This window comes from Panthera tigris, chromosome C1 (genome assembly GCF_018350195.1).
Source record: "Panthera tigris isolate Pti1 chromosome C1, P.tigris_Pti1_mat1.1, whole genome shotgun sequence".
In the NCBI taxonomy this organism is placed as follows: domain Eukaryota; kingdom Metazoa; phylum Chordata; class Mammalia; order Carnivora; family Felidae; genus Panthera; species Panthera tigris.
In genome coordinates this window covers 51,521,560-51,534,792 of record NC_056667.1, presented here as the reverse complement: position 1 = coordinate 51,534,792, position 13,233 = coordinate 51,521,560, and the positions used below count along the sequence as shown (strand labels likewise).

General features: G+C 38.2%; 1 protein-coding gene across 1 annotated transcript; it reads right to left on the bottom strand.

The window, feature by feature from the left end:
- Positions 1–9,250: 9,250 nt before the first annotated feature.
- On the bottom strand, positions 9,251–9,571 carry LOC102963783 (60S acidic ribosomal protein P1-like). Its single transcript, XM_007089857.1, has 2 exons — positions 9,497–9,571; positions 9,251–9,424 (listed from the first exon to the last, which is right to left on the bottom strand). The coding sequence occupies exons 1-2, from the start codon at positions 9,569–9,571 to the stop codon at positions 9,251–9,253; spliced, it is 249 nt and encodes an 82-aa protein (XP_007089919.1).
- Between the last annotated feature and the right edge of the window lie 3,662 nt (positions 9,572–13,233).

The following is a 13,233-nucleotide window of genomic DNA, read 5'->3' as shown; positions in this document are numbered from 1 at the left end:
CAATGGACTCGTTTGAGGAGGGATTTCTCTCTTTTTTTTTTATCATTTTTAAAAAATTTATTTATTTATTTTGAGAGAGACTGAGAGTGAGGGAGAGGCAGAGAGACAGAGACAGAGAGAGAGAGAGAGAGAGAGAGAGAGAGAGAGAGAGAGAGAGAATCCCAAGCAGGCTCCACATTATCAGCATAGAGCCCCACTTGGGGTCTGAGCTCATGACCCGTGAGATCATGACCTGAGCCGAGGTCAAGAGTCCATGCTCAACCAGCTGAGCCACCCAGGTGCCTCTGCATTAGAATCTTCATTTGGAAGGAGGCGTTTAGAAAGGAAAGGGCATCAGGAAGGCAGAAAGTCATTTTAGGTGTCAAGGGAAGAATATGAGTAAAGACATGGAATAGGGAAAGCAGTTTTGTCTAAGGCAGGTAATATGGCATAGAGATTAAGAGCATAGCCTCTGGGGACAACCTGTCTGGGCTCAAAAACCTGGCTTTACTTCTTTTTAACAAGTAGATTCATCTTTCTAAGTCTGTTTCTTCATCTGTAAAATGGAGCTAATAGTAAAATAGTAGCTATCTAACAGAGAATTTGTAAGGATTCAATAAGATACTGTTTTTGGAGACTTGGCACAGTGCCTGGCTTATATCAGACCACTAGGGGAGGAACTGGGGGAAAGTGAATTTGCAAACAACAGAGTCTGCCAACAATGGCTGAATTTAGTGGCTGAAATAAGATAGAAGATAATTTCCCTTTCAGTTAAAAATCTAGAGGTAGGCAATCCAGAACTGATAGGTTGGCTCTCTTCCACAAAGTCATCAAGGACCCAGTTCTTTCTAACTTTCTGGTACACCATCGCTAGGGCGTGGCCCTTGTCATCAAAGTCCAGGATGGAACTTTAGTCATGATATTCATATCCCAATCAGCAAAATAAGTAGGCATCCTTTGTCTCTTATGGTTCCCAGAAGTTGAAACCTGACATTTCCACTTGCATGTCATTGGCATGAATTCAGTCACATGGCCACACCTAGCTGCAGGGAAACTGGGAAACGTCTTTTTTCTGGGTGGCCTTTTTACCAGCTAAAATTTTTATTACTAATAGAAGAGGGGAAATGGATATTGGAGGATATTAGCAGTCTCTGTTACAAAGAGGGACAAGAATGAAGCCAGATGACAGAGATCTTCTATGCAGTCTAAGGAGTTTGTACTTTTATTGCTTGGGCTCTGTGGAGCTACTAATACTCTCCACATAGGGAATTAATACAATTACAGGCTGTTCATGTAAGGGACTTGGACGCGGTTCCTCAAATCAGCAATACTCACCCCAGAAATACTCAGATACTTGCAAGAACAGTTACTCTCAAAAAAAAAAAAAAAATTCCCCTTGAGCTTCTAACAGTCTTTCCCATTCTCCTTCCTCTTTAAGGAAGGAATGAGGTAACCTGAGGGGAGGAAATGTGAGAAGGCAATCCTTCCACCTGGCAGCTCTCTTTTAGACTTCCTCCAGTGCATCATTGGCGCTCTCAAAATGTGCTGAGAATGGAAATCAGTTCTTTATATGGGCAGGTGCCAAGCAAAGGGAATTGGTATCTTATTATCAGGATATCGTGCTCTTTCTCTGAGTACTTTGTGGTTACCCTAGACACTGCACTGTTGATGGGGTACCCGACTAGATTCTAAGCAGCTTGAGGACAGAATTCAGGTATTGAGTCCATATCTTCTGCATTTAACACAGTGCCTAGTGTAAAGCACGCATAAAATTGTCGGATGTCTGGATAAATGCTGAGTCTGTAAATGCTGCCTAGGATAGTGTTGGCTTTAAAGCAGTTGTATCAGGGCTTAAATCCTCATACTGAGTCTGTGGTGAAAGCATCTCAGGCAAAGGCTAAGAAAAAGATTTATGTAAGGTGAAGACATAATTGTGTCCACTTGGAGTGTGGTTCTGCTCGGAATGCACTGGATAGTGAAACAATGAGATCAGGTCAAGTAATTTGTGTTAAATTCTGAAGCCTGTCTTTTCTTAGTCTTTAATATTCTAGGCACTACTTTACTAAGACAATAAAAATATACTGAATTTGTGTGTTTACAAAATATATCTTGAGGTAAGCCCCTCCAAAAATGTGTTTATTTATTATTTATTTTTTTAAGTAATCTTTTTGCCCAATGTGGGGCTTAAATTCATGACCCCGAGATCAAGAGCACATACTCTACCTACTGAGCCAGCCAGACACCCCCAAAAAGATTTGTTTTTGATGTTTATTTATTTTTGAGAGAGAGAGAAGGAAAAATAGAGCAAGCAAGGGTGGGGCAGAGAGAGAGGGAGACAGAGGATTAGAAGTGGGTTCTGTGCTGACAGCAGAGAGCCCAATGTGGGGTCTGAACTTAGGAGTCGTGAGATCATGACCTGAGGCGAAGTCAGACACTTAACTGGCTGAGCCACCCAGGCGCCCCCCACCAAAGATTTTTAAATCAACAAATATTTACTAAGTATGTGTAAAGCATTATGGTAAGGGCCAGAAGGAATAAAACTTACAAAGAACCAATCCTTGCTTTCAAGGAATTTACAATCAACAAACACTGTGCTAGGTTGTAGGAATCTAAGTATGGTTGACTAGACTCCTACTCACATGGGACTTACAATATGGTATGAAAAACAGACAGATAAACAGATGACTGCCTGTACTGTGATTTAGTGTTTGAACCTTTCTCAGAGCCAAATATACATATTTTGGTAAAAATCTGAAAAAAATCTGTACATTTGAGATTTTGTAAAGTCTGCAGACACATTCTAGTTAACTAGTATATAAAATGTTTTCGAGGAGTTGGATATATTTCAGGAGTGGCAGTGATATGATATGCAACCAGGAGAGAGAGAGACAGGGGAAAAAAAAAAGAGGGTTGATCATTTTGAGGTGACATTAAATTATCTTTTGACACCAGCTGTATCTTTTTTATAACAGAAAGTGGAAACAACTCTGTCCTTGACCTTCAAAAAGAAATTGACTTACCTAGCTTAACTATTCAAACAAACAACTGTGTACTCTCTTCAATTCCTATGATGATTTTGATTTACTGTAAATGACTGAATTTAATGAACTAAATTATGCTATTTAAATGCATTTTGTGAATGGTATTGTAGTTTGTTACAAAGCATTATGTCTATGCTAAATTGTGCTGTAAATGATATGGTATGGAACATATGTGCTGTATTCATAATTTAACTGTTGCTATGGAGTACCTTCTTGGATAGGACATACTGAAAAAGGAACCTTTATTTACCTGGTGAAATGAAGGTGATATCTCAGCAAATCACTAGGTCTTACTGACCTTGGCAGAATTACAGTGCTAATATTTTCACATGGATGAACTGTTCTTGAACAATTTCTCTAATGTATATGGCAGAAATAGGCTTTCCATTAAAACTGGGTATATATGGTATATCTTCTCTTTCCATTTTTTTCCCCTTCAACAAACATTTACTGCAGTCATTGCAAGGATAATTCCACCTCCATTAAGGTACATGTTTTCTCCTGGCCTCTCAAATGGTAGGGGTAATAGAATACAAAGGTTTGTCCTGCAGTTATGCTGGTGGTCTCTGAAAGGACTTGCATTAAATAACACACTGCTTTTCCTCTTTCTGAGTAATTCCAGAAACTTGAAAAAAGAGTAAACACTGGAGCCAAAATACCCCCTTTATTACTGATACAGGATAAATTGGCTTAGCGTGGGAGCCAAATGGGCTTTCTAACAATATCCTGACTTCAGGTATGCTTATCTACTAGGTCTTGGACTTCTTTGCATGGAAGGACTGCTGAAGTAAGATTTTTAACATGGAAGAACAAAGAATTTGTGCTTTCTCTGGACAGGTTCATCTCAAGAGAAAAAAGAATTGAGCCAACTGGAGCATGTCTAGTTATTCTTTACAAAATTTACCAGTTAGGTTTGAATGTATGGGGGTAGAGAGAGGCCTTAGCTCTCTTCACAGGAAGGGAACATGAAGCATAAGAAAATCACTCCCCAATAACAAGTGTAGTTTTTCAAAAAGGGAATCAGTTTCAAAGTTTATTGCTAGAGAGAAATCCACAGGATTTGTTGCACATTTATGATGATGCTTCCATTTTTCCCCTGTAAGGAGTATCTTCATGGCAACAATACTTCTATTATTTAAAAAAATGTTTATTTGTTTATTTTGAGAGAGAGAGAGAACATGGGGGAAAGCAGAGAGGTGGGGGGAGGAGAGGGGACAGAGAGAATCCCAAGCAGGCTCTGCACTGATAGCATGGAGCCCGATGTGGGGCTTGAACTCACGAACAGTGAGATTATGACCTAAGCCTAAAGTAAGAGTTGGATGCTTAACTGACTGAGCCACCCAGTCACCCCAGTACTTCTATTAGTTGATGGAAGGTAAAGACATAGCAGTCACATTATAAGTTCAGGAAAAATTGCTTGGAATTTAAATGATCATTCTTAGTACTTCAATGCTGACTACTCTGCTATGCCGACATACATACACAAGACAGAGTCAAAAGACTTTGGTTCTAGGAGAAGTTTCATGATCATTAGCTCTTGGCTTAGACTGCCATAACAAAATACTGTAGACTGAGTAGCTTAAACAACAGACATTTAATTTTTGTAGATCAGGAGGCTAGAAATCTGAGATTAAGAATTTCAGCATAGTTGGTTTCTGGAAAGGACTCTTCCTGGCTTGTAGGTGGCTGCCATCTTGCTGTATGCTCACACATCCTCTTCTTTGTGTGCACTCAGGTACAGTAAGCCAGCACTCTCTGCATAAGAATATTAATCCTATCAAATCTGGGACCCACCCTTATGACTTACTTTAACCTTTAATAATTTTCTTATAGTCTTTGTCTCCAAATATAGTCACATTGCGGGTAAGGGCTTCAATATGAATTGGGGGGTGAGGCATAATTCAGTCCATAGCAAGTTCATTGTGTGACCAGGCAAGTGATTTCTGTTTCATTTTCCCTTCCTGTGAATGGGAGTTCATGCCTTATGTAACCTTAAAAAGTTAACAGTACATCAAGTAAAATCATAGGCGTTAATACATTGACGTGTTTAAACTGCTAATAGTTACTGAGGGTAGGCTTTTCTTGTTATTACCCATCCGTGGTTCTTTTTTTCTTACCTGCATATTCCTGGATGGTAGATAGGAAAGGTATGTCTTTGGTCTCACCCCTTTAAGAAACATCTTTTGGGGTGCCTGGCTGGCTCAGTCAGTGGAGCAGGCAACTCTTGATCTCGAGTTCATGAGTTCAAGCCCCACGTTGAGTATAGAGCTTACTTAAAAAGAAAGAAAAGAAAGAAAGAAAGAAAGAAAGAAAGAGAAAGAAAGAAAGAAAGAAAGAAAGAAAGAAAGAAAGAAAGAAAGAAAGAAAGAAAAGAAAACATCTTTTGGGAGCAGATAACAGCATGAAGCAGGCATTACACAACAAGAAATGCCATTTTTCCATAATGACTTCAAACATTCAGCAACTAGATTTCACTAGCAACCAATCCTCTGGCAGGAAACAAGAGTTCAGTTTTATTTTAATTGTTTTTGAAGTAGAGTTTTTGGATCAAATGCATGAAAGATTAAGAGAAGAAATCTATAAAGACCCATCTCTATACTGCAAAAGAATATCATAATGTCAACACTGGACAGAATATTAAGCTGGTAGGTGAGTTTTCATTTTAATGAGATTCTTCTGAATGTAGCTTAGAGTTAGGGGTATGCAAATGACTGGACAGTCAATTTTGATGAGTTGCTATAAGAAAAGAATTAGTCATTTTTCTGTCCTGTATTTGGCATATTTCTCAGAGGGATTCATTTAACATGTCTTTTTTTTCCCTATTTTTATTTTTTTATTTTTATTTATTTTTATTTTTTTTCAATATATGAAGCTTATTGTCAAATTGGTTTCCATACAACACCCAGTGCTCATCCCAAAAGGTGCCCTCCTCAATACCCATCACCCACCCTCCCCTCCCTCCCACCCCCCATCAACCCTCAGTTTGTTCTCAGTTTTTAACAGTCTCTTATGCTTTGGCTCTCTCCCACTCTAACCTCTTTTTTTTTTTTCCTTCCCCTCCCCCATGGGTTTCTGTCAAGTTTCTCAGGATCCACCTAAGAGTGAAACCATATGGTATCTGTCTTTCTCTGTATGGCTTATTTCACTTAGCATCACACTCTCCAGTTCCATCCACGTTGCTACAAAAGGCCATATTTCATTTTTTCTCATTGCCACGTAGTATTCCATTGTGTATATAAACCACAATTTCTTTATCCATTCATCAGTTGATGGACATTTAGGCTCTTTCCATAATTTGGCTATTGTTGAGAGTGCTGCTATAAACATTGGGGTACAAGTGCCCCTACATTTAACATGTCTTTTGGTAATATCCTCTCGATATTTATTTTAGAAGCAGCATGAAATGGTACAGCTAATATTTTTAAATATTGCAATGGCCAAAAAATTTAATTTGAACTTGGAGCTCATCTACTTGCTCTTTTTTAGGATTATAGCACAGAATTGCTTTGGGAGCAGGGGCAATATGATTCTTATAAAGGATGTAAAACTGTTTGATAATACAATCTGCAAGTTGAATGTTGGAGCTGGTGTGTGAAGGTCACTGATGACTAGAGAAACTTCAAAGGTCTTTCTTTATGATTGGCCACTGTGAATGGGTATGGTTGAAGCAAACAGGTAGAAGTCAGTTTTGACTGTATGATTTCCCACATCAACAACATGGAATTATAATATCAGAGATTTTGCATTTTTCTGAATGCCAGAAACAGAATTTTGGCTAGTTATTCTAGCAAAGTGCTTGGCTGATACACAGGTAAGAGTCAGAGAATTGGGGAAGTAAAGTATATAATGTGGAGTGAACTCTTGAGATATGTATTTAGAGCCCCCAGGCCACACTTGCAGATGACAAAACCCAAACCAAGAAATAAAAATGATTTGTGTAGGGGTGCCTAGGTGGCTCAGTCTGTTGAGCACCCAGCTGTTGGTCTCAGCTCAGGTCATGATCTCATGGTTTGTGGGGTTGAGCCCCACATTGGGCTCAGTACTGACAGTGAGGAGTCTGCTTGGGATTCACTCTCTCCCTTTCTATCTGCTCCTCCTCTGCTCTCTCTCTCTCAAAATAAGTAAGTAAACTTAAAAAAAAGAAAAGAATTTTAAAAAATAATTTATTTTAAGTTACCCAACAAATTAGTGATAGAACCAGATCTACCCTAGGTCTCCTTATAGTCCAATATTTCCTACATACAAGAAAGGGATGGGTATTACAGTCATTCTATGGAGAACTTAGGGCAAAGGAAATTCCTAATATGAACACCAAGGCATTTAGGATCGTAGAATCAGATGATTTGAATGTTTAGAAAGACTTAAAGATTAGGTCTTTAAATGTTGTGTAATTTAATGTCCTATACAACACTTGAATTCTGTGTACAAAATCCCTGCCAAATGGGCAGTCAATATTTGCACACTTAGAGCAATGGGACACTTGATATTTGATTTTTAGAAAGTTTAAGAAAGGGGCGCCTGGGTGGCTCAGTTGGGTAAGTGTCCAACTCTTGGTTTTGGCTCCAGTCAAGATCGCACCACTAGTGAGTTTGAACCCTGCATCAGGCTCCACACTGACAGTGCAGAGACTACTTGGTATTCTCTCTCCATGTCTCTTTGTCCCTCCCCCACTCTCTCTCCCAAAAATAAATAAATAAACTTAAAAAAAAAAAGAAGAAAGTTTAGGAAGTTAGAAAGTATAGTGTTATGTTGGGCGTAATTTGTCTTCCTGCAACTTCACGTTATAGATTTTAGTTCTGCTTTCTAGTGTTTCAAAAATCATGCAGTTAGCCATGGGAGTATTACCCTTTGTCCTCTTTCATATGTATTACCTTTTTTTTTTTTTAATTTTTAAGTTTATTTATTTTGAGAGAGAGAGTGAGCAGGGGAGGGGCAGAGAGAACAGGAGAGAGAGAACTCTCACACAGGCTTTGCACTGTCAGAGTGGAGCTGGATGTGCGGCTCAAATTCATGAACAGTGAGATCATGACCTGAGCCAAAATCAAGAGTTGGACAGACGGACACCACCCAGGCACCTGCCCTACCCTGTCTTTTCTTCCATCAGTGATCTGTTTTAGTAGAACATACTTAAATGTCCTCTGGACCATCCACAAATATGCTTGCCACTAAAACATTTCCAGTTCATTGTGTAAAACAGGACTGAAAAATCTCAGAAAAGGGGTAAGGAAAGGGAAACTAGAGTCCATTATAGTTCATTTAGGCCAATTGTTTGATTTTTTTGATGTCTTTGCAAATGCTGGTTTCTGTGTGGGTCTCAGTATGACTAGTATGATTTCTTTGGCCAGGTTGATTCAACACATTTTCTAAAATGGATTGACTTGTTATCTCTATCTTTCTGAGATCTTTGAGTACCTAGTGTTAAGCAAATTTGATGTATAAAAATCAGATTTAGACAAAAAGTTCAGAAAATGATCAATACACTCAAAGAATTCTTTTAGATAACAAGTTCTCCAAATGCCCGTAAGGTGTAATTAAGATTGAAAAAAGTTCTGTTTCAATTTAAAATCTCTGGAATACTTCATGTACATAAAACAAGGCTCAGACATTTGAAAACTCCACGAGGGGAAATAGAATTAGAAACTAAATTTGTGGGCAAATAGAAACAGGGAGGTAAAATTCAAGGCCATCTGAATGTTACCACATTTTGGGGGCTGCAGACATGCACGGAGCTTTGCTGTTTGAGAGTTGGTGTGGAGCTTGTGGCTCAGCTTAAAAAATTCAAGTGTCATTTCAACCAAAATTCTCTTGCTGATCCTGTTCCCTATTTTATCCAAGTGAATAAAAGCCAATGAAAGGATAGAGGAAGTGCTCACCAGAACTTATTTGTCTGGTTCAGGCCCCTGCCTCTGTACTTGCTGGGGTCTAATTTGATATTTTATAATAATGTTTTGGAGTATTTATTTTTACTTTGTTAAGAATTCAGGTGTTTTTTTTTTTTGTTTTTTGTTTTGTTTTGTTTTGTTTTGTTTTGTTTTGAGAGGGAGAGGGCAGAGGGAGAGAAAGAGAGAAACTCAACCAGGCTCAAACTCAGCAGTGAGCCCGATTCAGCCCGATTCCAGAACACTGGGATCATGACCTGAGCCACAATCATGAGTTGATTGCTCAACTGACTGAGTCACTCAGGTGCCCCTAAGAGTTCAGCTTTTTACTGAAAAGGTTACAGAAGAGGTTTAGTCAAAAAGACAAAAGCCCATATCATCATCAGATGACTCTAATTCTTTTTTCATTGCTTCCACTTTCTCAGCTGGGGCAGCAGTGGTGGAGGGAGCAGAACCTCCTGCTGGTGCAGGTCCACCAGCCCCTACATTGCAGATGAGGCTCCTGGTGTTCACATTGGGCAGGGCCTTTGCAAATAAGCCTGGCTAGAAAGGTTCAACATTTATACTTGCTGCTTTAATGGGAGCATTGATCTTAGCCTCTGTGACCATCACCTCATCGTCCTGTAGGATGAGGACCAAGTAGATGCAGGTGAGCTCCAAGACTGAGGCCATGGTGCACCTCATCGTCCTGTAGGATGAGGACCAAGTAGATGCAGGTGAGCTCCAAGACTGAGGCCATGGTGCAAGGGAGTGCTAAACAGGCGCTGACAGGTGCAGTGCTGGCCAAGTGGTTGAAGGGGAGGGCCTCATCCCCACGTGGCCTATGGCTGCTTCAGAAAGACCGAGCACCTTAGTGGCAGCTGAGGAAAAGAAGGAAACATTTCTGTGTAAAGTCAATAAGTAGAGAATATAATTCATTATAAAACATCTGAAATATGATACTTAGTGGCAAAATAGACTATTTGCATCAGACTGAAAATTACTCTTAGAAAATCTTATCATAGGAACCAAGCATGTGACTGACTTTGGATCAGGTCTGGACCAATATATTTTGGTTTCTGCTAGAGACATTTACAGTGTATCTACAATGCATTTAAAAGTCAGTGCATTTTAGGGGCGCCTGGGTGGCTCAGTCGGTTAAGCGTCCGACTTCGGCTCAGGTCATGATCTCGCGGTCCGTGAGTTCGAGCCCCGTGTCGGGCTCTGTGCTGACTGCTCAGAGCCTGGAGCCTGTTTCAGATTCTGTGTCTCCCTCTCTCTGACCCTCCCCTGTTCATGCTCTGTCTCTCTCTGTCTCAAAATAAATAAACGTTAAAAAATAAATAAATAAAAAAATAAAAGTCGGCGCATTTTAGGGGTGCCTGGGTGGCTCGGTCGGTTGAGCGTCTGACTTCAGCTCAGGTCATGATCTCATAGTTAATGAGCTCAAGCCCCGCATCAGACTTGGTGCTGTCAGCACAGAGCCTGCTTAGGATCCTTTGTACCCCTCTGTCTCTCTGCACCTCACCCTCCGTCTCAAAAATAAGTGAACATTTAAAAAAAAACTTTTTTAAGTTAATATATTTTAGGCTACTTGATTTTTGATGAAATAGCTTCATTTTTTTCTTGGGTGTATAATTTCCATCAAAATTGGAAAATTTTTGGTCGTTATTTCTTCAAATAGTTTTTCTCTTCTCTTCCTCTCTTCTAGGACTGCAACTACTCATGTATTAAGCTGCTTTAAGTTGTCCCACATTTCACTATTCCACAACTCATTGTCTATTTTTTTTTCAGTCTGCAATGTTAATCCTATCCAATGTATTTTTCATCTTTAGAAATTTGATTTTGGCCATTTTTATATCTTCCATGCTCCTTTCATGACTTAGTGAGTTTGGGTGTTAGACATTGTGAATTTTATGTTGTTTACGTGCTTGATTCTTTTGTATTCCTATAAATATTTTTGAGCATTGCTCTGGGCATTCAAATAACTTGGAAATTGATTCTTTTGAGATTTGCCATTAAATTTTGTTAAGTGGCACCAGAGCAACTTTAAGCTAGAGCTAATTTGCCCCTACTACTGAGACAATATCCTTCTGAGTTCTCTATCTGTTGCCTTATGTATTATAAAGTGTTTTGTTTTGTTTTGTTTTGTTTTTAACTCTGCCTGTGGAAAGATCCCCAGCACTGTGTGAGCTCTGAAAATAGTTCCACCTGCTCTTTTTCAGTGGTTCTTTTTTCAGCCTTGAGTAGTCTTCTCTTATGTATATACTGATGAACACTAAGCATGAGACTTGAAGGGTACCCTCTGCAGATCTTCAGAACTCTCTTCCTTGGTACCCTGGTACTCTCTCCTCCCTCATACTCTCTCCTCCCTGGTACTTGTCCTGTGTATTCTAGCCACCTTGGCCTCCCCAAATTCTCAACTCTCTCTGAACTCAGGGAGTTGATTTTATCCTTTTTTTATTTCCCCTTTTCTCAGGGATCATTGTCTTGCACTGCCTGTTGTCCAGTGTCTGAAAACTATTATTTCATATATTTGTCTTTTTTTTTTTTCTTTTAGTCACTCCATCATACCCAGAAGTGACATCCTAAAAGTCAGTGTTTTTTAGGACTCTTAAGTGAGAAGAATGGTTTCCATCTTTCTATTAGTGTATCCTCAAAGTGTTTGATACATAGTGTTTAAAGGCATTTATATAAACAATGGAAGTCTTTCTTTGGGGAAATTAAAACAACACAACTTGATTGCATATCATGCTTTCATATTTTGCAGATGTTAATATTTAATCATATGCAGAACCATTTAGCTTAAGTGCATTAATGTAACTCATTTAAAAGAGGCCAGTAATTGTCCTATTAACTCCCAGTCTGGATGTTATCTGCTCTGCCCTGCTGGTAAGGCCAGAGGGGGACTCTTCTATTGGCACCCACAGAGATTGCTCTGATCTGTTGAAAATCCTGTTAAAATCTAATTACTTAGGAGAATCAGCCAGGGAATATCTAATGAGCTCTAGGAAACCCACTAGAAGAAATTCTGTGTTACTAACGAATGAAATGTCTTCTGTCTTTCAATTACACTGGTATCGCATGAATGTAATTGCTGCCTTATAAAATGTGACTCTTGTTTGTTTTTAATTGTGTGTCATGAATTTTTTTGATCATGTGAAAATAACTTAATTTCTCATGGAGGAGAAATGATGGTGTAAAGCTTAAGAAGGTATACTCTTTTCCTCATGAATATTTGATAACTTGGTATTAACAAATGCTTAAAAAAAAGTATGTACATTGTTTAATGAAACCACCACACAGGTGTGAAAAACATGATGATTAAAAGACATTGAATTTTAAGTCTAGAATGAAAAACATGTTCGTCAGGAAACTCTGAGAAGGATTAGTCTCTGCAGTCATCTTAAAGATATTGCCAAAAGAAATGGATTTCTTAAAAATGGAAATTTATTTGTCTCACTTATTTTGTAAATATATTGAGACTCTTAGTGTAGTTTATATTCCTTCTGTCTTTAATAATTAGTAATATCTTTTTTTCACATCTAGCCTAACTTTGTATTTCAACTTGGTTGACTTCCATTTCTCTATATTTAGGACTTTGTTTTCTTAAAACTGGATGGTTGGTTAAAGCTATGGGCTTTGTAGTGAGGTAGATCTGAGGCATTCAAATCCTGGCTCTTATAGTCACAACAAATTTCTTAACCCCTGAGTCTCAGTTTCTATTTCTATGTGGGGGCGCTAATTAATATACACAGTACTGCATAAAGTTGTGAGGATTTTGTGAAGTAATGTGTAGAAAATGCTTAGCATAGTATTGTGCATGTTATAACTGCTCAAGAGATAGTTATTATTTTTGAAGACTAATTAAAATTTGGAATATGAAAGAATTGTGATATCTAAGATTCATTAAAAACTAATGTAGGGTGAATTTCTATTATCCTAATGTATTTCTATCACCATGTTCATATTAAATTTGTTGAAAAAACTAAAAAGGGTCTATTTTTAGTAGCATGTCAGTGAACTTCATTCCAAAGTTTATCAAGTTTTTAGCTAATGTGTCATTTTATAACATGGATTGATTTCAGCAGATGACACCAGAAACAAAATGTGGTTTGGTGATACATTACTTAGAAAAATATCTGTCTTAGTGATAAATTATTATTGGAATATTATATAAGATTTTAATGATTGAGGAGAAAAAAGACTATTACATATTATTTCAACAATTAACAATGTAACTATTATTTAAAATTATTATCTGGCCTATAGAACTCAGGCAGTTGAAATACTTAAATTGACAGTGCTTTTATTTTTAATCATTTGATAACATGTTAAAATTAGGCTTTATTTTT